The 26,677-nt window shown below is 40.2% G+C and overlaps 1 protein-coding gene across 1 annotated transcript; it reads right to left on the bottom strand.

The window, feature by feature from the left end:
* Positions 1 to 82: 82 nt before the first annotated feature.
* On the bottom strand, positions 83 to 20,915 carry tbl1x (transducin beta like 1 X-linked). Its single transcript, XM_034128601.1, has 15 exons — positions 20,576 to 20,915; positions 9,085 to 9,190; positions 8,398 to 8,543; positions 7,904 to 8,123; positions 6,675 to 6,807; positions 6,363 to 6,504; positions 6,204 to 6,267; positions 5,969 to 6,066; positions 5,427 to 5,487; positions 5,189 to 5,310; positions 5,032 to 5,106; positions 4,821 to 4,948; positions 2,870 to 3,035; positions 2,676 to 2,777; positions 83 to 2,009 (listed from the first exon to the last, which is right to left on the bottom strand). Exons 2-15 carry the CDS (start codon positions 9,140 to 9,142, stop codon positions 1,983 to 1,985), a joined length of 1,542 nt encoding a protein of 513 aa, XP_033984492.1. The 5' UTR covers positions 9,143 to 9,190; positions 20,576 to 20,915; the 3' UTR covers positions 83 to 1,982.
* Between the last annotated feature and the right edge of the window lie 5,762 nt (positions 20,916 to 26,677).

Raw genomic sequence — 26,677 nt, 5'->3', positions numbered from 1 at the left:
TTTGTATGTCTTGAGTAGTTGCAGACCAACACAAATACTTCTGTGCGAATTAAAAACGCAATTAAACACACAGGCTCCATGGTTTCTGATATCAAAATAGAGTGATTTATTTGAGACACTGAATGAATTCAACGTTTTGTCTTTGAAACGGGTGACTGCACCCCGGACCAGGGTGAGAGAGATAGAAGCCGTCACAGCACTTATTCCAAACCGGGCTCCTCAGCATGCCAACAACGGCCACCATCCCACAGCTCGATTCTCAGTCTGACACAGACAATAATGGCTCTCAGCAAATGAAAAAGTACAGAAAACAATGAACCACCCATTAACATCCAATTTTGACATTAAAAAAAGAGAAAAATAAAACATTGGCCCTTCAACTTTCAGCTAAATCTGAACATTTGCAGTATTCACCATTACAAAAAGTGCACTTGACATTGCTCTAGCAGACATTGACTGAAAGGGAAAGGGTCCAGGAAAAGGCAAATCAAAGTGGTGGCAGGTTGGTTTGAAGTTACTATATTTTCCATGAGATCCCTGTAAGCAACACTTACTGCACATTGGTGAAGCTCGGCCCACAACACCAGCATTTCAAATCTGACCAGCCAGCGGTATTTGGCGGGACTTAACATAAGCTTTTTTTGTTTCTTAACGTTAGCAGGACTTTTGCTTGACTTCCACCTTCTGGTCAAAATGTGCTCTGATTTTCAGTAGATTGTTCAGAGGGAAGTGCCAAAGAGAAACCATGGCAATGCTAAATGTAGCTGTACTTGTTTCCTCCTTAGGTCTGCATTATACGATTAGCATTTTTCTTATGATGTCCTGTTCCACGTATAACACAAAGTCAGGAGACTGATTACTCTTCTCTCATATTGCTGAGCAGATAATTGCCTGAATGCTGGTAATGATGGCTTTCAGGGATCAATAGTGGAAAGCAAAGCTGCTTAACACATCTGTGTCAACGCTGTTTGTGACTCACCGAAAAACAAAAAAACATGATGCATTGGATATGATTGAAAAAGACTGTATTAAAAGAAGCTGATGACACATGCACTTCATTTAAAAAGAGGTCTTGCCAAGCATTATCAGCAAGGTGTGACAGCTAATGAGCCCCTACAGGATGGCAATAAAGTGTACTGTATATAAACATATATACACAGTATATAAGTGTGTATTAATCTAATTTACATATCTTTACATTCTTTAATTTACATCCAAAAAGGGAGAAAATTCTCTTTGTAAACCACACTTGTCCAGAAAATGACTTTTTCTAATCTCATGTCACTTTAGGAGGTTAGGACTTTTTCTCGGCAGGTTTTCCTTTTGTTGACCCGCACATTCAACTTTGACTTTCAAAAGTCCATCTGTGGGGGAAAAAGCAAGAAGTACTCTTGAAACAAACTATTCTCCACTGAGAAGAAGTAAAGCACACTGTCCACAACACCAGTGCCTCAGTTTGATGTCACTTTGATCATGTCCACAGTTTGTTTGTTTGGACACGAGGTAACATTTGCTCAGAGGAAATCTCAAACCACAACCTTTCTTTCCTAATTTGTTGCCAAACACATGTCGCATTAACACTTTTTCTCTTTATATAAAACTCATCTTTGCGTTTCCACCCTACACCCCGATAACAGCTGGACACGAGGCCCGGAGGGACGGCAGCACGTTCTCATTAGAAACCTGTTAAAACACGGATGCACCCAGGGAGTTGGAATCCATCCTGTCTTCGGGATCTCTTAACCTTCCTCCATTATGTTTCCAATGGGCATATCATAAAAACACACATCAACAAACTTTAAGGTGCGCTGAAGTCAGTTGGTGTCGTTTCCTCAGAGGCTTCTGCAGTCATATGGTTTTACTCCTACGAGGGGCTTCTCTCCACCTCACAGCTCTAACTGAGCACAGAGGGTTTGTTGCTGACGTCAGGAGAAGGCAATTCGCTGCACATTCCAGGATTCATCAACAGAGTCTCAAGACGGCTATTTTCGGAGATCAAGAACACATACCTAGAGGGCAAAGATTAGGTAGCATTAATAACACGTTTGACCATTCCTTTTTTATAACTTTTAGTACTATTAATGTGTGTTTTCAGACAATTTAATTTGCAGGCACCAAACCAAGTTAAACAATACCAAAGTACATTAAGTAAAGAAAAGAAAAACATTTTGAGGATGTGAAAAAAAAGAAAAAAGTCAGATTTCTGAGATTAAAGTCAGAATTCTTTTTTTTTAAATTTTTTCATGTGGCCCTTATCCTCTTCCGTATACATTTAAGAAAAAACAGCTAATAGTAGGGCTGCTCGATTATGGCAAAAATCATAATCTCGATTATTTGGGTCAATAATTGATATCACGATTATTACAAACGATTATCCATTTACTTTGAAAACATCAATTTATTGGAGAAAAAAAATGTGAACAGTATGTTTTTAACAGTTGATTACCCTGAACTTTAAGTATAATTCAACTGAAAAACCAAAAAAAAAAAAAAAGTTATTTGAAAAAAAATAATAATAATAATAATAATAAAGAAATAATCGTTTTATTTCGATTACGTTGTTTTCGTAATCGTTGCGAGCCATAATCGTAATCGCGATTAAAACACGATTAATTGAGCAGCCTTAGCTAATAGTAGTGAATCACATAATCATCGTCCCAGTGGGCGGGGCTTACCGAGCCGTCTGACGCGCTGCCACCAACTTTGTCCCCGGTGCTGTTCCAACACACCTCGAAAATACCTCCAGTCCCCCTGTAGCTGTGCACCAAGGCGCCAGACTGAAACAAGAGGGCAAACGTATTAATGACCGTTCCTTAAAGATGAATCCTCACAATAAATCCCCCCCCCCTCTGCTGTTTGAGACCCTTACCATGGTGTTCCAGATGTGGACACACTTATCGAAGGAGCCGCTGGCCAGGTGCTGGCCGTCGGGGCTGAAGGCCACGCTGTACACGGGCTCCTGGTGCTTGGTGAGCGTGTGAATACAAACCCCCCGCTCCACATCCCATAGTCGCACTGTCGAGTCGAAAGAGGCACTGTGGGCGTGGAAAATGACTGATTTAGAAAACAATATTTGCCAGTCATAAAAATGAAGTTCAAAGGAATTTGTTTCTTTAGTGACTGCACAAGGACTTTAAAATAGCATTCAATATTTTAATAGATTTTTGATGCGGTGAATGAAACCAAAAAGCTCATAAATAAATACAAAAGGGGCAGTTATTTAGTTAGTAAGACGCTACAAATTGTCATCATTTGTGTTTTCGTTAGCATCAGTTTTGTGCTCAGTGATTTCAAAAAGGCCAACAAGTGAAACGGCAACAGAAAACATCTTGGAAACAATTAATAAATGCTCCTTTAAGGGAAAAACTACACACAAAAGATTGTGTGAATAAGACTGAGACACTGTTAAACAAAATGATGATAATATAAGGAGGATTTCAATTAACACATCTTCTTCACCCAGGTATAAATAGACAGGGCTAATCTCCTATGGGAGCCTTTGGCAACACATGAAAGGGGAATCAGAAAGATATTATGGTGGGAGCAAAAGTGAAGTCAATTAAAAATGTATTGCACACGTACTGTTCAACGTTGCCATTTACTTAAGATTATCAGGCTCCTTCCGAGCGGGGGCAACAATGGCAGTTTTATGACAGAGCGGATTACAGGCAGGTATGCGGGGTTGTCAGTAAGGGCTGTAAATTCCTGTGGTATTTGAACTGGAACATTTACACATGCATGCACATCTGGGTCATGGTGTTGAGCTGTCGGCCACTGACAGTCAATAGCACTGGGAACACGGTTTCTTCTGAATGTCAGGCTATGACAAGTGTCCCCTTCCCACACACATGTACACACAGCTTGTTCTGGGCACTAGCGATTCGCATCGGTGCACCGGCATAAACGTTCAAGATGCGAGTGCACCGGTTGAAAGAGTGCACATCGGCTACAGTTTGGGTTGAACTCGCGATGCATCGATTGTAGCGTCTTTGCATCGGTAAAAAAAACGATTCATTCATATAATATCCTCTCATCCTGTCATCACTCAGCAGAGACGATCTTTGATCTTTGCTTCGCCACTACGGAGGCCGAGAGTCTCAGTTATCAACACACATGGAAGTCGAGGAGAAAGAGAAACACAGCGCACCGAAAAATACCTACAAATCAAACGTTTGGCAACACTTCGGATTTTTCAAGAAAGACGGTCAACTTGAAAATCGCTCGCAAATTGTAAACCATGCCGTGCCGCTTTAAAGTACACAAGTAGTACGAGGAACTTAGCGACGCACATAAAGAGGCGACATGGGGTCTGCGGCTGAAAAGAGAAACCTGAAAGTTAGACATATGAGTTCAATCACTCAGTGAGGTGTTATGTCAGAGAGAGTGGTGTTTAGTTTACAACAGCCTGTGACTGCCAATAATAGTTTAAATGTCTTCCTTACAATTGTAAGCAGCTAGAGAGAACCAAATATGTAAAGCACTTTTTAGTTAATTTATGATTTGCTGCATATAATGAATAAAACTAAAATCCAAGTATCATTATTTTGCATCGTGTTGAATCGCATCGCATCGCATAATGTTGAATCAAATCGTATCTAACTGTATCGCAACAGGGGTGAATCATATCGTATCGCATCGCCTGGTGTTTCAAATGTATCGTTAATGTATCGTATCGTTGGCAACGTATCGAGATGCGCATCGCATCGGCCTCAGTGATGGAGATGCACATCCCTACTGGGCACACAAACTTGGACTTTTCTTGAATTATTAGGAACACGATTGCTCTTTACGGTGCTGAACGTGAGCTATGTGTGCCCCACCTGGCGAGCATGATGTTGGAGTTGGGGTTGCTGGTGCCGGGGCCCGTGGGGCTCCACTTGATGGTGTAGATCTCCTTACTGTGAGCCTGGAGGTCGTGGACACAGGCGTCCTGCTTCATACTCCAAATCTGTGTGTGAGGGGAACAGCAAAGTGTGAATGGAATCACCTTTGAGGTTTGTTGCCTTGAAGCTCTAAAGGCTGAGGACTCACCTTTAAGGTCATGTCGTCTGAGCAGGAGGCAAGCAGCATACCTGATGGGTCCCACTTAATGGCATTAACTTCATTCTGTAAAACACAAAAATTGGTTAGCAGCCTGTATCTTATCATGGTGTGAGGTCAGAAGAGCCACGGAGGAAGAGTTGCTCACCGTGTGGCCCTGGAAGGTCTTGAGGGGCCGGTCGCTGCCGAGGCGACACACGTGGATGCACATGTCCGTGCTGCAGGAGGCGAAGGTGGTGTTGTTCTGCCAGTCCACATCCAGGGCGGGGGCTGGGGAGTATTTGGAACAAAGGCTTACTATACAATCACAGAGCGGCAAACATGTTGCATCTTGTTCTGCAATGATCATTTTTTCCAATGTGTTGATACATGGTGAACTTGCTTACCGGAGTGGAAAGGGAACTGCTGCTTTGCTTCTCCTGTGTGTGCGTCCCAAATGATTGTCGTCTGTAAAATGGAATTGAGCGTCACAAACCACAAATGCAACCTTTATGAATGCACCATCAGTAAGAATATCAAAGGTTCATAAAACGTTTACTTGAGAACTACAAGGGCATGAAATATTTACCAACAATTATTAATATGCATATGCTTTTCATGTCAGTGTAGCGCATAAATCTTGCATAAATAATGTTTTTTTGTTCACGTGTATATGGTTACATGCTGCATGTGAAATATCTAATAACGTATGTAAAATACATCTAATCATTTCTGGGCTCTATATGCTGAGTTTATAGTGCACAGAAGATTTACTGATAACACTGCAGTTTGCTCTGTGGTTTATGAATACCAGAAAAATGATATGTTACAGATTTACACGTTGGCTCTTGATCAAACAGTCCATTTCAAGGCTAGGACTGTTAAAGAAAGAATAACACATGAGGATATTATTATTAAGACACAAATCTTGTGGGCCATTACGAAATACCTTATCTACACCAGCGCTGAGAATAGAGTTCCCCTTCTTGTTCCACTTGAGTGCAAATATTGGCCCTTTGTGCTGTCCCAAGGTGCTTGCCAGATTTCCTAATGGATTAGAGCCATATCCATTTCTTTTAGAAATGATCCTTCAAAAAATTGTCACAGAGGTAGCATTATTCTCGATAACAATGGCATAGACCTAATGACCGAGAGGCGACACCGTGCTGTAATGGAGGACATACCATCCTTTGTCCATATCCTGGCAAATCCGTCGTAGGAGCCCGTCGCCAGGAGAGTCCCGTCGCTCTGAGGAATGGAAAGATGTCAGAATTGTTAGTTAACTGTCTTCAGCTGTTCGACACATGGTGAAAGAAAAAGAAGATGGATGATCAGGAACCTACATTCCAGTCCAGTGAGGTTACGTCTTTGTTGCTGGGGACATCCTGGCCACCTTCTCGGATACAGTGGCGCAGCACCAGCTGGGTGGAGTTGGAGTTATTGTTCTCGTTCAGGTTCCAGATCCTGGCCGTGGAATCCCCCGAGCTGAATACCAACGCGGCAGGAGAGGGTCAAAAGATGGTTGAAATACAAGCTGTCAGCGATGGATCTGATGAGGCCGTATATCTCACAGAATAAAAGCCAAGGCATGCACATAATATAATACGACTCATTGAGTAGCATTATGATTGGAATCGGCGCAGACAGGGACTCACCCCGAGGCCAGCAGATCGCTGACGGGGTTCCAGGCACAGATGAACACTTCAGACTCGTGGCCTCGCAGCACTGTGGCGTTACTGGATGGTATCTCCACATTTAGATCCATCTCCATGGCCTCATTGTGGTTATCTGAGATGAGAGAGCACAGACACACACACAGTATGCATCAACACATGCTTGCAAACACACATCGGTCCACACTTGTCAGCAAGCTATAAATAAAATGCTGATAAATGTAGCGCTAATGGATGCTTCAGGAGGTGGAGGGATAGCTTTAAGTAACAGGGAGATATCAAAGGAAATCAATAATGGGTTTCTGCTGGTATATGCCAGTGCTAGTTTTATTTATCTCCGTCTGAGAATACTGACCCACTTGGAGTGTGCAGTTTACACAGTATAATGAGAACACAGTCACAGTGGAGGATGCAGCTTTTCAGGATATTTGAACGCTTTCAGATCATGTAAAAGCCTGAAAGACAGTGACACCTTACTCACACCACACTCTTCCTGTTGCCATCAACACCTTCAGATTAAACTCCTATGGGAAGTGCTGACACAAACTTCTTCTCCTCTTCCTCTTGTCTAGAGCTCCACCTAATCTACACCTCTCTGGTTTCACTCAGAGGAAGCTTAGCAGCTGCTAATTATATCGAAATCTGTGAAAACCACTTGACTGTCTTTCTTTCCAAGTGTAAAGTTTTGCCTTATTTTAGAAATATTACCCGAAGTAAAAAACTGATCGTTTGCTCTGATTAATAATGCAGCTACTTGGATGCTTTCTTATGACAACACTGAGCCAAAAAACAGAGTGCAGGCAGAGGAACTGTTGCCAGCAATGTCTTTGAAAATGTTCCAAATACAGATTTATATCCTGGTGCAGATGAAACAGTGTGTTTTAAACATTAATGTAGTCCGTGCATGTTCACTTCAAATTCAAAAATAAGCATTACTAGAAGTGAAAATTAAAACTAAAGAAATTAAATGTATAGATTATTAATAACAATGTTGCGCAGAAACAAGCACATTTAATAAGTCGTACTTTTACCCATTTTTTCAAGAAGCTTTTTAGATTTTTGGATACATTTTCTTTTACTTATATTGCTAAAGAGCTCATAATGAATCTACTTGTTTATATTTGTTCTTGAGTACCATTTGATCAAATAACTTATTTTGAGTTCCTAATTCAAGGTAACTGGGACACTTCTGTATAAAGGATGCAACATACTCATGTTGTGCGTGCCATTCTCCTCCCCATTGAACGTGTTTTCTCCGTTCTTTGGGGCGTTGTTCTGGTTCCCGGAGGTGGAGGCAGCGATGTCACAGGCGCCCTGCTGCTGGGACAACTTCTCGCGGAAGGCCTGCTGCCGCGTCTGCACCGCGTCTGGCATCACCGCGTCGATGAGCGACAGCGACTCGATTGGCCGACCATCAAACACCGTACCATCCTATTGGGACATTAAGACTTATTAAAACACATCATTAAGCCATGTTGTTTAACAAATGACTTTTATAGAGTCATGATTCCTTATAATAACCGATTATAGAGGTGAACAGTGATAGTATACTGACTTCAGTGTTATATATAGTAGAAGGGTAAATGTTATAATCATTGGCAGTTATATCTAGTTTGTTGTCAGAGGGATCTAAATGTGTCTTTGTATCATTAAGCAAAAAGAAAACCTCTGTGGGAGTTAAGAGACAGCAGGTCCCTGCCCTCACCTCATTGATGCTGATCTCTGCCTCCACGTACTGAAGCCCTTTCTGCAGGATGGAGATGAGGGCTGCAGGGGGCACTAGCGTTCCATTGATGTTGGACTGGCTGATGTGGCTCTCGATGCCAAAGGTGAATGCTGAATGTGAGAAACCTGACAACAAAACACCATTCACATTCATTTATGGGAGAGTGCCAAGCACAAGATGTTCAAAAACACAAAACAAATATTCAAAGAAACGTCTTGTGTGATCCAAAACTAAGTAAACAGATACAACCAACAACAAGTATGACATTTGAGAGGTTTTTAGGGCATGTCTATAGCAACGCTGACCTCTCAGGGATACTAGTTTGTATTCTGTCGGATGCCTTCAGAAGTATTCGATTTTATTCATTGTTCGAAATAATATTGAAGCATGAAGAGATTGTTGCCATCGAAGGAGCAAGGCAATATTCAGTGCACCAACAAGGTGTTCATATTACAGGGGCTGAATGGTCAGTCTATTTACACCCACTATATGCTGAGGAAAAAATATCTTCAAGTTTGATCCTGCATAACAATAAATATAGTAGCCTGGGATTGAGAGCAGGATGAATGTGCTTTCTATACATTGACCAAATACGATGTGTATATAATAATGGGCCATTTATATCCATTTAATGTTCGCATAAAACAGTTCCAGTGTGAGACAAACCTGACTCTTGGAGGTATCTGTAGACCAAGAAGTTCACCTCGTCACTGGTAATACTCATCTTAGCCCAGTGAGAGGGAGGAGCTACGTTGGAAGGCTGGGCTCACTCCTGGAAAAATAGACAGAAAGAAATGGGAGTGGAAATTATATTTAGATACGTGCTCTTGCATATGACATTCCGAAGATAATGCTATCTCTTATCACACTGCAATAAAATGTGATGCAAATTCTGCACACTGCACAAATCTGCAGTGATCCTTGTTTAGTGGTGCGGACATGAGCCAACACCGTCCCCACTGAGTTAGTGCCTGCCTAGTCCTGTACCCTTAATTCATGATTCCTTCCTATTACCATGTCAATGGCTGGGTCACATCTGTCTAGTTCTGAATGTATGAATTTCCAACCTCTCTTCTCTGGCCTAATAGGAGTGTCTTTATCCATTTGGCTTTCCCTGAGAGCAGTATGGTGCTTCCCATTAGTGACCCGGCCAACCATCCAGATAGAAAGAGTTCTGATGAAGCAGTAAGGATATTAAATGCCCGTCTACTTCCCATCTAGTGAATTACAGAAGAGAGCAAGAGGCAAATTATTCATAGCAGCAAGCCTGACCTTCACTTGAGTTATTTTCAACAAATAGTGCTGCCTAACAGAGCTTGTGTTAACATTTCAATTGTCTCAAAACTGAAGGAAGCCAAGGAGACAGAAAGCAATTACATTTTTAATTCCATCTTGTTTTTGTCTTCAGGCTGATGAAAAATGTAAGAATACTGTTGTAGAGCTCATCATTTCCCCAACGGCTCACGCATATGCTTTACAAGAGTAGGTTGAATGAAGCTGGAACCACATTGTTCATACATTCATGCACACAGTGTAAACACAAACAAATGTACAGTAGCCTACAAACGAAGAGAGGTAATTCTCTGTGCGCAGAATACGGTTAGGAAAGATTGTTAACAAAACAAAACAGCAAGCTGAGAATGAGTCACGGCAAGTATACAAATATATAAATACTATAAAACTCTTTCCTGCTCTCTCACTGGGAGATTAGATGGCAGACATTGTGCTGAGAGTACAAAGACACCTAGAGGGCTGGTAGTGTCAGGTATGAAGACTGCACGGCTGTCCAACTTTCATTCCAAACACTTTCCAGGCCCACTCAAGTTCCCTTTGGTAGCATAGCAACAGGAGAGATCGAGAAAAATAGACAGAGAATGGTGTTGTCCCAATTACCAGTAGGCATACAGCCAGAGGGGATGAACATGTTACTCAACATGAATTATTCACTTTCACCTTGGTATATTCTTTCAGATGGAGCCTGCTTTGTTGTACCAACCACAGCGGACATGCTATGGGCTGGAATTATAACAACCCCTGTAACTGCTGCAGCCATGACATGAATATAAACTTTGAATACAAAAAGAGTGTTATGTTTACATGTTTTGTTCTCACTTAAATTACATTTGAAGTCCGGTATTGTTCCATGTTTTCTAGGTAGCCGTCTTCTTCTTCTTCACTCCCTTTGTTGGCGCATGCAGGGCTGTGCATGTCATACATATGAATTCTCATGCTTGTGCAAAAGACAAACAAGGCAGGGGCCAGCTCATAAATATACAAGACTCCACAGGTAAGATTGAGGTAACAAGAGGAGCTGAAAATAATAATCCTGAGACTTCAAAAAAATAGCAGAACAAAAATGTTAATCAAAATAAAACAATACTGGGTTCATATCACTGTTGCAAAGTTGCACTGTTGACGTTCTCTTCAGCACAACAACATTTAGCTTGTCTACAAAAGCCACTGTGCCCCCATTTGACCACAGCTACCGTGTTTATTTCAGCCTACATGTACGACTAGCCACATCAAAGCAAGACGCCGCTGTTTTCAGAGCGGCCACAGCCACATACCAAACAACTGGAAACGTAATTAACAGGCAGCCTGGAGGGGCTCAGGTCCCATTGGTGCGGGGCCGCAGCAATAATCCCTCTATCAGATGGGCCCTTGATGCCACCATCCATTACACAACTCCCTGGGCATCCGAGCCTCCTTTGACCAAACAATGAGGCTTCCGGGAAACCAGACAAAATGCTAACCTCTGCAACGGCTCTGAGGTTTATCCACTGTAGTGATAAGTGGAGTCAGAGCCTGAAGATATGGTGCCTTTGAGAAAAAACATCACACAAGGAAAAAGACTTACTTCAAAGGCTACAAAAACACTGGTAATCCAAGAACATATCCACCATGTCAAAGAATGACACAATATTGATTATCAAATATATAGCCGTTCATCCTTGAATATGGTTATAGTAGTGAGGTGATATTGCGGCTTTTAAAACGAATTCTGTTTCTTACAGCAGAGGTCCAGACACCCAGGTGCAGGAGGATTATCGTTGTGCTGAGTTTTGCCGAATTGCATTCAAGCTTGAGGAAGTTAAGGACTTACAACTGATTTTCGTACCGATACGTATATTGTGTATGCATCAGCTCTTTCTGTTGACATCAAGTATAACTAGATGTTCCGGTTTACTCTTCAACTTCTCTAACTGCAGATGGGAATTATTTAGTTTGTCTGTTTATTGCCAGGGATCCTGTTTCCTAATTCGATCCCATCAGTGTATCAATTAGGGATGTTTTAATTTAACATGGCCATCAAGCTTTTTGACATTGACTATCTTCCCAGCACTACAGCTGTAACAGTCAAATATGTTGATATTGATATTGATTCATACTTAAATTTGGAAAAACGCCCCAAAACATTTAAAAACAACGGGGCCATTGTGCAGTAGGCCCACATCTTGTTTCCCAGACTAGTTTGATTGCTACTAAGTTCTGACTGAATTCGGCCAAGCGCATACAAATACATCTGTTTTGCTGCTTCTGTTATCCCCTTTGTATCCCTCTAAACTTTGTGTACAACAAGATCCTGCTGAAAGAAGTTTCTCCCTTGAAATTCCTTGCACGGTTGTAAAATATCTTTCCTTAAACTAGCAGATTAGACTTGTGACTTGTCAATCACAAAGTACTGACAACAAGAGGACATGAGCAACTGTTCTTGGTGTGACAAAATACTGTTGCAACAGACTCATTTATAAAACCAGAAACAAAGACCACAACTCTTGTGTCTAGTTGTAAATTCTGAAAAAACTATTCCCTGTAGCATCGTTATTTTCACTTAGGTTTCACCACTGCATTGCAGTTGAGTAACATTAGTTTGAAAGCATGTCAAACTTTCCAAATGCATACAGGAGACCAAACCAGAACACAACAGAAAGGACAGAGCAATTGAAACCTGAATAGGTCAATGATGAGAACCCCCGCTGTGGTCAGCTGGATCATTAGGGTAAACTTTAGGATGTTTACGGCAATGTTGGTCAATTACTTTACAATGTAAACAATACCATTGTCTTGCCGTATCCATAGGTGGTGCTTTGTGGCTCTAGTGCTGTTCATTTGACATTACTCCTGTGGCAAACTTTAGAACTGCACTTCAGGAATGCACCACTGTTCTGTTTCAGCACAATGGACTAAGTTAAAACTGCAATTTTTTCTAACCCTGTGTATCAGAATGATAATAAGAATAGTTTGATAAACACCATTTATTTGGTTAACTGTATGAGCCATTTGAAATAAAGCATGACAAGCCCAGAAAGTAAACAAAGCCTGCGTAAGATCAAATATCTGAAAATACTACGTGTGAAAAAAGTCACAAGAGAGAACAGACGTGCAACTAATTAAGACATTTTAAAAACAACATTAACGTATCGCTTGTCATTACTGTACTAGATGGAATAAAGACCAATATTAATTTGTAAAATAGCAATAAATGTATTTTCCATGTGTGTGTAAAATCCAAGGACTACATGACAGCAATTTAAGACATTGGCAAATGTGTCTTAGATATCATAAAGATTTTTTTTAAGGAAGTAGTGTCGAAGGTAATGAAATGAATATGCACTCATTTTGTTGATGTGCAGTTGTGATGATAGATGTGGATGTTCAGCTAGAAGAGAGATCATGTTGAGTACATACATAAATGGTAAATGGGTTGATTGATAAACCCTTTATTTGTTTAGATCTCAGCATTCCTGGTTACACAAAATATGCCACTGCAAATAACTCCTTGAACAACCTTTTAAAATCTGTAACATCGTGTGAAATTATCCATCCATCGCTAAAAACAAAAAAATGCTTTCTGAACATAAACATTTGAATACACAAATACTGGAGCAATGAGCTACACAAGCCGTCTGCTTCACATGCAGGTTTTAACACAGAATGATGTTGAAAAGCAGCATACCATGGACCCCATTTTCTCCTGAACAGTCACCTCCTGACAGATGTGCAAACAAGACCTGGAAACAGCAGCCATTTTCTCTTGAACTGCTCTGCTGAGTAAAACCCGCCTTTGAAGCTTCTGGTTGGGCTGCAGTCTTGAGGGGGGGGGGGAGGGGAGTGAGGGAGATATAATGGGGGAGGGGAATCAGAGTGGGGGGATGGTGGAATGAGAGTGGGGTGATAAATAATGATTCCCGCACAGGTAATCACAACAACCATTTGTGCATTATTCTTTGCCTCTCTCAATGAGTCACTTAGCGACAGCCAATGTAGGTCGGCCAATGGTGGGGGAGGGGAGCCCTTGGTCTCCAGGGGAAACACTTCTCCCACGCCATGAGAGACAACAGTCTGCAGGTTTTCATTCAACCCAAAGAATCTATCCACCGATTAGCACTCCTTTAAGTAAAGAAGGAGATGTCATTTGTGAATTTACCTGCTGAGGTGATTGGTCGACATTAAAACTGTTGGCTCTCCATGCACACACACACGCGTAGGGCTTGGCACCCTTGGAACCAGTCGGCCTAATCAACTGGGTCTTTCAGCAGTTAACAATGAAAAAGGTCATCAGGGTTATAGCCACTGATACTGCAAACACACCCCCAATGCCATGATCCTCACACAAATAAGACATCTTTGAAATACACCTATAAAGATCTGCAGAAATGTGGGTGTTATGTGTGTATTCTTCTCTTTTATTGCACATTACAGGCACTACCATCAAGTGTTCTCCCTGGGGAATGGGGGATGGTGACAGACGGCAAAGATCATTGAAAGAATTCATCATAATGGTTTCTAATCTGGAGCGTCAGGACCTACGATCCACCCTCAGTGCCGGAGCCATTAGCATCAAATAAAAATGACAACTCCCATTTGCCCATTGGTGTCATTTATTATTATCTGTAGAAACAAAGGAAATCAGCAGTCATGCATTGTTCAAAGAAGAGAACTGCTTGGGTTCATTCCTATTGATCTGGGCAATACACCCACAAAAGGAAACCTGTAATGATTACATGTATGAAAAGGTAAAAGGGGGTGAAGATTATTTAAGTTAAAATTAGAATTCCAACCCGTCTTCCTGAACAGTATTTTATCCTGTAACTGTACCTGTAGCAGAATAGCCAAACCATGCAAATCCTTGCAATTACCTGTTTAACTAAGAGATATTTATGTTCATAATACCAAGTAGTAGTGGCCTTGCTAAAAGCATTACACCACTCACAAACCATTATTGGATTTCTTTGTCCTTTTCAGAACTTGATGCCTACATTATCCACAATGCAACATAACCGGATGTTGCAAGATTGGTTATAATATTTGGGTGTGTTAGAATCTTATACAGCCTCCAGCCTCAAGCAGAGATGTGGAGCATGCTTCAGAGGTTTCATATTTACATTTCTTTCTAAATCCACATCTACATTTTCAAACCAATGTGGCAACAAAAGGATTTAAAATGTTTCCTAGCTTATTAATACATTTTCCTTTAACATAATCTCCTATCGTTCAGTCTTTAATATGTAAATCTTGGTGAAAAAAGATATAGCACTGCAACATGTAAAGCCAGCTTTTACAGCAATCTGTTTTTCGCAGAACATTGAAAACAATTAGATTTTCTGGTTTCTGAAAATAACCCGGTTTCATATGTGCATGTAAGCACACAGGGAACCGGGCGCTGCAGGGCATGCATGTGTATATGGCTGTGTGGGGGCGGGCGGTGAGTAAATATGTTGTGCGGAGGAGATCGTGGGACACACAAAGCTCTTTTGATGCTCACTGCAGCACACATACAGAATCTCCTTTACTGATACTCTTTCAAAGAATAACGTAGAATACCAGGCTTCATAGACTTTCTACATATCATTTGTTACTTCATACTTACATAATAAATAGCAACCATATACTATACCCTGGTTATATATAACTGTAAGTGAAGATAACAATTAGTAAAGGAAGGATTGTTGTTGCACTTTTATAACCTGAAAAGGACACTAAAGAAGAACTAAACACAATACCTTTTGTGTAGCTTAAACAAATGCAATACTATTCAAAAATGACTAGTTTGTAGAATGAGGTGTCTTCAAATCTATGCCAGTGTCTGCTTTGGACTTTTATTTTGTAAAAGCTCCGTCTAAAATAAAGATCAAACGATTTGCACGTTATCAAAATAACAAACTCTATAACATAGACAACATTTTGCAGTCTGGACTTATTGTTCATGCCACCTTTGTCTGGACCGCTGACTGGAACTGAAAGTATTCTTTAAGGGACAAACACTTCGTCTTCCACAAAGCACTTAGAAAAAAACCAAGAAGTTTAGCCTACATTTATTCAGTAATAACAAGCAGTGCCCTTGAGTTTGTAATAGTCAACACAGAGGCCTCAGCCAGGCAATTTTTTTTTCGAGCAATAGAGAGACGACAGTGTGGGCAATACAAGTGTTGCTATGGTGACGAGAATATCTTGCTTCTCTGTCAACAGCTGCCCATGCCACCCTAAATACCACCCCCCCCCCCCCCCCCCCCCCCCACACTCTCCTTGAGCTTTCCCTCCATCTGACATCAGGGTCAAACAAACAAGAAAGACAACCAAAACACTGATCTCCATTCTAAGCTACCCCCGCAATGTTTCCCTACCTAGACTTTACACACACATGGCACTGATACTACACACATCCCTTTGTAGTGTGTGTGTGTGTGTGTGTGTGTGTGTGTGTGTGCATCCTCTGTGTGTCTATCCTGCTTAGCCATTGACTGTGAATGAGGAATATATGTTTTTATATCCTTGTAAGTAAAGGAACTTAAGATTGCACACAACTCTGGTGAGACTGTTACTTTAGAAAATGTATACAATTGTGTTTAGCTATACGAGTATTTGTTATGATAATACACAAAGCTATTGATATCATGAAATACCAATAGCAGATGCTTTTTAAATAAAGTACATATTTCACAAAGACACTGGGCCAGAAAAAACGGTCTTGCTGGGAGGCAATAAATACACCATTAAGCTTCTGCAATAAAAACGGACTTTGTAATATTTCACAGGGAACCGGTAAAGATTACCTATAGAAATATAGATATGATTTAAAGGAATAAGGTGCATGTAGAACATTTTCCCAAAGATTATGCCAGGCATTTGTTACAGGTAGGCTATTGAAAGATCCGGACTGAGGGGTTGAGTTTCACACTACAAGGAGTAGGAAGTTACACACCATGCAGCACTGCAGCAGCAAACACAAAACTTTCACTGACATCTTACGGGTGGTCGTTTCGTGTCGTTTCAGGAGAATTGCGTTCAAATCTGTGTTTCAGTTTCGTGCAACAACAAACCTACCAAATACATTTGTATTGCATGTATATTTTTTATTTGTAAAAATGTCAGTTAAAGCTTAAAAGAATAAAGATATTTTTGTTATCTAAACGTTTGACCTCTTTCTTTTACAATTTTGGAATCGAAACGGGGAATCGATAAGAACCGGAATCGATAAGCAGAACCGGAATCGATACATTTCAAACGATACCCATCCCTATCTGGCGTTCAATTTCAATTTGTTTTAACTGTATCACTAATTGTAATACTTATTAAGTTGACATGCAGCAAAACAACTTGGGAGCTAGTAAGACCAGAAACACGCATCTGTGAAAGAGAGATGGCCACAAGAGATGCTGAATCCTTGATATTTGCACTCAATGTTGCCGATAGTCATTTTCCCACGTAGTACAAGCTGCAACATTTAGTTTATTTGAAATATCTCCCACCACTTATTTGTCATACAACGGTGCTATGTTGGAAAGTACAGCCCATTCATCTTTTATCCATAGACAATGGAGTAGGAGAACCTTCTTGGCTTGTATGGGCATGAATCATCAGAACTAAATGATACAAATTCCTGTAACAGTTATATTTCTCAGACAGTGTTCTGCTTGTAAGGATACACTTCTCTTTTCTTACTTACTTTATTGTTACACCGTCTACAAAAGATAAGCTTACATTGCTGAATCAGTAAGGGGGTGAACACACACAAATCTTGGCTCAAGTAAAGACGTTTTTTCACTCTGGCATGCAATTGCTTGCACAACTTCCGTAACACTCATCCAGCTGCGTGATCAAACCCTTTCCTCATGAAAAACTGGTTAAAAATGAGAATGATATACACATAAATCATAACCTTTCAAACATTGCTTGTTGTCAATATTTAGAAATCACATTAGGAGAGATGCTGAAAAGTGAATGTGATGTACCTCTAAAATTAGGCTAGTCTTTAAAGAAGAAAAATGAATCATAAGCTATGATGGGTTCAAACAAAATAAAAATAGAGACGGATTACAAATCAACCGCAAACAGCAGAACATTTAAACACCCTTAAATACATCTGGCTTCCTCATACTTGTTTTAATTGTAATACACACAAAGACAGTCAAAACACAATGGACACAAGTTCACACGACTATCTGAGCCGCCCTAAATCCAAAGTAAGTCCAAATGAATAACTATAGCCTTGAACTAGCAGAACTTGTAGGGGCGTTATTTCAGAGTAACCACTAGAGTGCCACTTGGCTGGTCGCCCATGCACACTGCAAGACTCTTTTGGAGGGAGAGAAAGGCTCAACTCCCCCCATGGCCAATCATAAATAAATAGTGCTACAGTACAGAAATATTTGGACAGCCCGATACAGAGCTTTGCAGCACCACAAGGCCGACATGGCTTTCTCAGGGACAAGGACGTCCTTGCCATACTTATGAGCAGAGGATACATTTCTGTTTTGAACAGTCCAACACAAATGTATTCTGGCTTTGCAGGCGTCCCTTCTGTGGCCTCAGTGTAAAAAGCCCATTGTAATAATAACATTGAAAAGAATGATGTGCCAATGGGTAAATGAATTATGATTCTTCACATAAGGAAGGCAATCCTCTTTTGTCAGACCATACAGCATTGAAACCAAAGACAAAGACAATCATCTCAAATCCTGTCCCTGAACAGGAGGCAGACAGACAATAACCTGTGGGCCAGCAGCATTATCAATGTATGTCCACAGTCGCTCAGTGCAAAGGTAACTGTGTCTATCTTCTGAAAAACCTAATTAAAAAGAGAAAGTCAATAGAAGCCATTGAGAACAAAATGTTAACTAGGAATGATTTAGAGTCTGGGAAGCATTTAAAAAACATAAAGCTACCCACTCTGTAAAAATCAGACATCTCCATAAGATATCAATAAGAGGTAATGAATGACTTTAGACGATGACATATTGAATAATAAATTAAAAGGTAAGATAAGTGGTGCGAAACATGCAATTAGGACATAATAAAACTCCTATTGTTCTTTAAATAGGTGGCACTAAACCTGTAACGACTGCAATTAGGGTCGACTGCGAGTGCTGGACTTTGGTGACACAACTGGTTCACAATTGAAATAAAAGAAAATATAAACAAAATCACATAAAATCCACAAATGTGTGTTTAACCCCAGCTTTTGCTAAATTAGTGAAAGCCATAATAAGTAAGACAGACGTTGCAGTATCTTCATGATAGGACAGTCACTGTTTATCAAAAATGTTGGATATATTTAACCAAACTCTAACAACACATTGTGACTGTGCAACAGGACAGTCCCAGTACTCCAGGGGGGGCTCTGAGCTAAAGCATGCCTTGATGCCTCAGTAACTATGCTATTTCTTTGACAAGGCAAAATGTAGAAAATAGTATTGACCCCAAATAGTCTAAAAAGAAATGCATAGGCGGGTTAGATTGATAGATAGATATAAAAAAGATTGAATTTAAGTTAGGCTGTTTGTGATTTGGATCGGCCTCACAGTAACAAGAGTAACAAGACACCTAAACTGAAGTCATCTGTTAGGTTATGATGTCAACAAAGAAAAAACATCATAATCATTTTCAAAACAAAATGTGGGAAGAGGTTAAGTGGGTTGAGTTAAGATTTATTATAACAATTTATCTTTCAATATAGCCTTTTTTTTTTTTAAAGAATCAGCCCTATTGCATAGTTACAAATGCAAATCCAATGATAGCATTAGTTGAGACATCTTTCTGGTTAGGAAATTAGTGAAGATTAGAAAGTGTCATACAGCTTATGAAAAAAAAAACGGTGGCAGCCATATAGTCAGATGTAGTCACAGTGTGTCTCATTGCAGAGGTTCACATCAATGCAATTTCTTTGTTAAAATGCCTTCTTCTGACATCAGTTAGTGTGAACATACACCAGCCACTAGGTCAATGAAAATGGGGGCATCACTAAGGCATCAATTATTTGGGCCATTAAAGTAGAAGAAGGTTCAAACAGCAGTGTGCTTTAGCAGTTATGTTCATCTGAATCCATCTCCTGTATTGCTTTAATGGAGATACAAACACTTTGATTCTTAGAAGCTAGATAAGACATGTGTCTGTACATGGTGTATCCCATAATTCAAAGAACTAAGAACAACTATTTGGAAAATATAAGACTTTATAGGTCACAAGACTTTTTTTATTAAGTGTTTGGTGAAAATGTTAATATAAAAACATCACAAGCCTCTCATTTAACTAGGTTTATTTGTGATACATTGGTGCCTCTGTTGTGCTTTAAAGGTTACAAAGAGTCAGGAAACAGCTTCACATTGTAGTAATAGAGTATTATGAACTGGCACTGTCTAGTTAGTACAGTCGGATGTATTCACCCCACTTGTGCATGCACTTCCTAAGTCTGAATGGCAATGTAAATATGTATGTATGTAAACATATTAAGCTTGAACAAAAAGACTTAAACTGCACTGGTGCAACTTAATGTGGTGTAGGTTTTCTATTGTGCTATTTGGGGAAATTGGACATATCTTAATAATTGACCAAAATGTGACCACATTCAACCTCTAAAACTTATTGTGTTTTGAAGAGCAGTCCACAGCTTCTCTGCCTTGAATGCTTTAACAAGAGTGTTAAAAACAGTCTCAGAAAGTAGGATGTTTGGACAACCGAAAGGGAGAAAATCAAAAGACACAAGCAGAATTTCAACACACGTGTGGAGTCAAAGGGTGACTGAGCTGTGTGCCGGTAACCTCATAATCAACGCCATAATCGCCAATTTGTGAATGCCATTATCCTCTTCGCGTACACACAAACACAGAAGCAGGCTGAATGCAGGGCAGCCCAAAGCATGCCTCTTTAACTGGCTTACCTTTTATTGTGAGAGTGAACTCGTGGTGTCCGCCGCAACCTCTTCCTCTTCCACAAGGAGAACCTCCAACTTCAGCAAGCTAGCAACGACTTTCCTCCCATTTTGCTTATCGTCATATTTCAAGTTCCGACCGCCGCTGTATATGTGACTCACTCTCGACTCATTTGGCGAGCTAACAAAGCTGTAATCGCTCAGACACACTCTTAAGTGGCGGTAAAGTTGGAATAAACCCGAGTTTCTGTGGCTGAGGCTGCAGGCTAGTTACTCTGAGGAGTTTCACCATTCACTGAGAGCTCAGACGTAGACACCGCAGCAGCAGCAGCAGGCGCTGAGCGGGAGAGAGACGTAGACACAGAGCAGAGAGAGAGAGAGAGAGGGGTGGTGGGGGGTGAAGGCTAACTGAACTTAAACCTGAAAATTGAAAGCACAAGGTTATTAATTGATTTACTTGTAGTTTATATCGTGTTTATCTGCCAACTGTTGTCTAAATGACGTGCTAAAATGTCAGTTTATAAACATATACCAGCTTACATTTCAATGAACTGCATGCTTTCAATGGCTGTGTGCTGTTACCACATAGCTACTGTATAGATTAAATGTACCTAAAATGGCGCATTTTTGGGCTAAAAACCTACATGTGGTTGCCCCACCTATATCATTAAAATAGCACACTCTCGAAAAACCGCAATAAAATGACTTATTACTTTAATATGTTGGGTGTTTTTGATAAACTGAGTCTCAAAGGGTACAGTCTACTGTGTTGCCTATCTGGCCTAGTCTGACTCTGAGCCACTTCCCCTCCCCCAACACTTCACTATTTTTCGCCTGCCCGGTCACCTAGCGGTTGATTAATTCTCCTTTCGCCTTGCTCAGTCATTCAGATTTGGAAAGTAAATAACAAGTTGACATCATTACGGCTCTACACTGGTGTGACACATTCCTTTGGTTACCGTACAAACGGCAGTATTTGCGCACTTAATATTCCATTCTTAAACCATAACTGCTTCAGCTTCAACTGAAATGTATATTACTGCATGTTGTTAGTTGCATAGCCTACTACACGTTTCACGCGAGTATTGGTTGTTGTTTCCAAACAAGACAGTTGGTAGGAACATTAGCCTGCCCTACACTGTAGCCATTTTGGTTGTAAACAGAGCCAAATCTAGGGTGCCTAATTTAACTCCCTCTTGGTTGACAAATCCCCCATTTGTCAACCAAGAGGGAGTTACCATTCTTAATTAAAAAAAATGTACGTGTCATGTCCATTGGAAAGCCTGGTCGTAATTTAGAAGCAGAATATTTTGATTACTCTCAGGCCGTAAACAAACAAATTATTTGTATTGAACGTTTGAAAGTTACAGTACAACTTATATGGAGCTTCTATATCAGATACTTTATCTTTTTAAGAGCGATGTAGGTTCAGTCTGTTGGACTGAAGGACAGTATTTCTAAAAATCAGGCAAAAGCCCTGATTATAAACTAAAAAGTCCCCATATGTAATCAAAGACTGTGGGAAAATTGACCTACAGCAAAATCCCAGCAAATATTTTAGAAGCTTAAGATCACTAACTCATTTTGTATTTATTGAGGAAGATGATCAGCTACAGAGAAATATCAATGTGGTGCTCCGCTGAGTATGTGGATACTCAACAAGATACCGCATGGGGGATTCATTTCAAATAAACAATGCCTATGTTCATTGTGAAACATATCACCCTGTTCAACCATGTCGTTCAGTGATCTATTTCAAAATCTTTTGGGATAACAACATGGGTCTAATGGACAGAGGAATTAAATCATGATTTGGCTTTCCATTGATAACAGTATAGCAACATTATGGCTAAATGTTGGTGTTTTCATGCATGGCATTTGATAACAATGAAACAAATATTGAATACCACCAACCCTCTTGATTTCCTGCATAACATATAAAATGTTTTCTTTAAGATCTTGAATATCAGTGCACCTCATGGCTTTGTCCATTGCCGGGCATTGTTGTCCTCTTTTCTTTCATACACATTTTTCTCTGGACCATAATCCTCACAGGACCCAGCCATAGTGGTATATTACATTCTGAATGAGACAATGTAACAAACACACAGTTCAAAGAGGAAGAGGAAATGTATATGTCAGTCAGTCTCTGATGTGCATATTTTGTACGACCATATGCTACACAGAGGATTCTGTCAGAGCTGTTCTCTAGAGCAATCTATATTTGATGAGAGCAGATAAATGGATATATGAGCTCATCCCTGCAGCCTGCCAAATAACAGTTACAGAGCGCTTTATTCATAGTTATATAGATTTCAGGGAGGAAGTGAGGAATCTCATTTCAAGAAAAGGCCAAATGAAAACGTTTCTCCATTCATATCTGGCCTTATTCAAGATATGACCTGTCTGCATTTTACAGAATCCTTTGTGTTGCTCCATGCTTCTCACTGTAAGATTCATCCCCTTACTTTCTTTGTCTAATGATAATGATTACAAAAAATGCAATTATCAATATATTATGTGTAGTGCATACTAAAGTTCTATTAGATGATTTATGTAACACACTTATTAAGAAGTGTAATTCTGAAAAGCCCTGCAAAACGTTCTCCACATTATGCTTCAATGTTGCTGTGATGCAGTACAGTGTATGAGTTGCCGTTAACCTGGTTGAACTGGCAGATACTGATGCACACAAGGGCTATACTGCATGGTGTGTTGAATAACAATTTAGTTCAGATGTCAATTCAAAGTTATAACTTTAAGTTAAACTCCTTACGCTGAGGTGTTGTTACATGAAATGTTCTTAACAAGACAAACTACATATCAGTTCAATCACCTCTGAGCTTCTCAACTAACAAATAGAAATGTTACGCTTGCTTAAAATGGTCTTCGCCTTTTGGCAAGTTTATTGGAATGTATGGTGGTTCCATTAATCAGTCATCTGTAGGTGGTATTTCTTGTTCAATTGGATTCAAGGATATACCCAAAAAGTGATCCAGTTCTCTAAATCTGTAATAATTTTTTGTAGTACTCAATTCAGCCCAGCATGCTGTGGAAACTAGGCATTTTGAAACAATATTGAGTTTGAGTAAGGAAAAATTAAGAGTGAAAAGGAAAGCGTGTTTTATTGTTCAGCTTTATAACAAAGACTATTAAAGTATTAATCCCCATTAAACCCTGCTGCAAACTGCCGGAGGTTACAGTCTGCCGGACAACTTCATCTGCAAATAGTAGTCTTCTGTACTGGTTTCCCCTCAATTAATAATGCCCCCTTAATTTATAACCACATATTGCAGCTTAATTGGCTGTCCTTCTCCAGAATTGAACCCTTGGAGCTGTCTCAAAAACAGTACTAATGTCATGCTTATATTAAAGTTATACAGATATTTGAGCCAGCACTAATAAAAATAGAGACCAAGCCTATATTTGGTTCACTTGTTTTTCTTTCTCTTACATCAGCCTTGTGCCATTATAAAAACCACTGGAGCTGCATTTGTCAAGCAAGCTTTAGAACTGTGGATCTCGCTTGCTTGCTCTTTATTGCATGAATGCTCTAAAACCCAAATCAGTAATCCCCTCACATTGCCTTTTGCCCCTTTCTGCGCTTCTATTATATGCTCTATGGTAGGCGCGCTTCCTGCCATAGAGCTGGGGCTGACCTCCTAACAAAGAACAGGTTCAATCTGCCTCCCCTCCCCCAACTCAGGAAGCTGATGAGGGTCACATGACCTTTCTAGACAGCACTGAGGAGCAATGGTAATGTGTACGGGTGGGGGAAGGGTGCTGCAAGTCACACGACTCTTGTTGTGTCGTTATTAGGCTGAGGAAATGCGTGGAAAGCTCAGTTTGTAGCAGGGGAATATGCAGTTGGGTATCTATTCCTCTTTGTGCTCTGGTGTCCATTGACATATTGGATTTAGCTCCCTAAGCTCGGCTGCTTTATTTACACTGTAAAGAGAATGGGAGCACGGGGGCCTGGCTGTCAGAGCCAGTCTGGAGGAAAAGGATTCAATATGTGTGTGTGTGTGTGTGTGTGTGTGTGCGTGTGTGCGCGTGTGTGTGTGTGTGTGTGGGTGTGTGTGGGTGTGGGTGTGTATGTGTGCAGTTCACTATGAGCTTGTGGCAAAATGGAGGGAAAAAGAGAGCCTTTTGTGTACTGTACAACACCACCCCCAGTGTCTTCCTCCCCTCCCCCACTGCAACCATCCACACAGCCTGATATGCAGGAGGCTTCCTGTAGTAGCCTACACTGTTATGTCATAGTCTACAGACCTATTTTACAGACAAAGCATAGCAAAATGAAAGAGAAAGACATCTGTATTTACAGGTGTAATTGCTTTAGTTTCACATGAACATAGACAGTTGAGCTTTAATTTTCTATGCAGGCGATGACAAATGCCACAAACATGCTGTTTATATATAACACTATATTTAAGATGTTTTTTTCAAAGAAAATCTAGGTGTTTAAACAGACGTGTCACTTTAGGAAGCCACATTCCTCCCCCGTCATAATCAAATTCCTTTGACAGAACAGGGGGAGGGAGAAAAGGCGGGAAAAGCAGACAGATGTCATAGATTCAAGGGTTGAGGACAAAGGTCAAGGGTTGGTGACCTGGGCATCCAACAGACTCGCCTTCTCTTTCCTCCCCCTCCGGCACAAAGACAGTCAATTGACTTTACAAAGCTTTTGTTCTTACAGTTACATTTAAATCTTTAAGTGACACAGTTTCAAAATGTTCACTCAAGATGTAGATTTTCTTAGAAGCTACCAGTTTATCCCACATAAACACTTTACATGAAAATCCTTATGGATGAACATTTCTATAATACATCTACATAATGGTACAGCCATAGTAAGCCTACATATTTTTTTAGGAAATGTTCTTCTTAATATCTTTGTTGAAAGTTAGGTGCAAAGATTGACAGTATTCTTCCATACCAGGTTTATCAATTCTTTCATCTTATTCAGCAATAAAGCCTATTTTTATCGAACTGTCAAACCAATCCTTATAAAGTTTTTATATGTATTCATGTGTTAGTCAGAAGAGCCCGACCAATCATTTGTGTCAGTTAAATAATTGAATATAAATTGCAGACATAGCAGTTAGGCCTTTACATTATGTAATTTTGTCTTAACCAGTGTGTTTAAAACAATAATGGTTAATACTGATGGAGAAGTTGAATGGAGATCTATGCAGCACAAATGCCACAGATGGGTTTCCATGGAGACCATTGTATCAATCTTGTGATATTCCTGCTATTTATCACAATGTATTCATTTTGTGATTTAATTACATGGCATATGGGGGAGTTGTGCAATAAATTGTTCATACCCAAAATAATTTCAGCTAACATAATCTCCTCTCCCTGTTTTAGTGATAAAAAACACCTTTCACTTTTGTTTGCTTTTTCTATTGAACCAAAATAACCCAGAACAACAGACATATTTTCATGCCTTAAGCAAATAAACGTTATCCCTTAACATGACATTACATTCCAACTTTTTCCTTTTAGTTATTTTTCTTATTTCTTGGAAGTTAATGTTGAGTTACCTCATAATAGATCTAAAGAAACCAGACTGGTGAGCTCTTGTGGAAAATAAAGGGCGGGGTTATTGTTCAGTTTACAACCCGAGGGTGTTATAAAACATTCCTGCTGTAGGATTTCTAGCCAGGAGAGTCACAGGAGCAGTGATCTCCCAGTGACACTGTATTGTTAGCTTAGAGGCGGCATGGGGGATGGGCATGTCTGCGGTGCTGTGGTTCACTGATTTCAGCCTCATGCTTCATTGCTTTGTCATAGCAACATAATGCTGTGTAATGGGCCTCTGCACAGCTAGACACCCATTACTACATTGTGACATGTCACTATACATAATCACCCCCCTGACCTCCAGGTTCAACAGATGACATTTCAACAAGCCTGTCATGGTTCTCGTTGTTCCCTCCAAATATGAGTGATGATGAAAACGAGACGCATGGAGCTTTACATGTGGCTGAGAATGATAGGCTTGTATAACAGACAGGAAGGAACAAACTGTGTTATCACACATCCTGATAAAGCCATTCATGATGTCATCTAATCTGTAAAATAAAAAATTATTCAGAGAGC

This window comes from Trematomus bernacchii, unplaced genomic scaffold, assembly GCF_902827165.1.
Source record: "Trematomus bernacchii unplaced genomic scaffold, fTreBer1.1, whole genome shotgun sequence".
Taxonomy (NCBI): domain Eukaryota; kingdom Metazoa; phylum Chordata; class Actinopteri; order Perciformes; family Nototheniidae; genus Trematomus; species Trematomus bernacchii.
This window is presented reverse-complemented; position numbering and strand designations above follow the sequence as displayed.

Coding starts and splice junctions, on each gene's coding strand:
- tbl1x (XM_034128601.1), bottom strand. CDS start 9,142: ATGAGTATTACCAGTGACGAGGTGAACTTCTTGGTCTACAGATACCTC. Junction 5,488..5,968: donor TCAGCGCTGGTGTAGATAAG/GTATTTCGTAAT, acceptor TCCATTTTACAG/ACGACAATCATTTGGGACGC. Junction 5,311..5,426: donor GCAGTTCCCTTTCCACTCCG/GTAAGCAAGTTC, acceptor AATACTCCCCAG/CCCCCGCCCTGGATGTGGAC.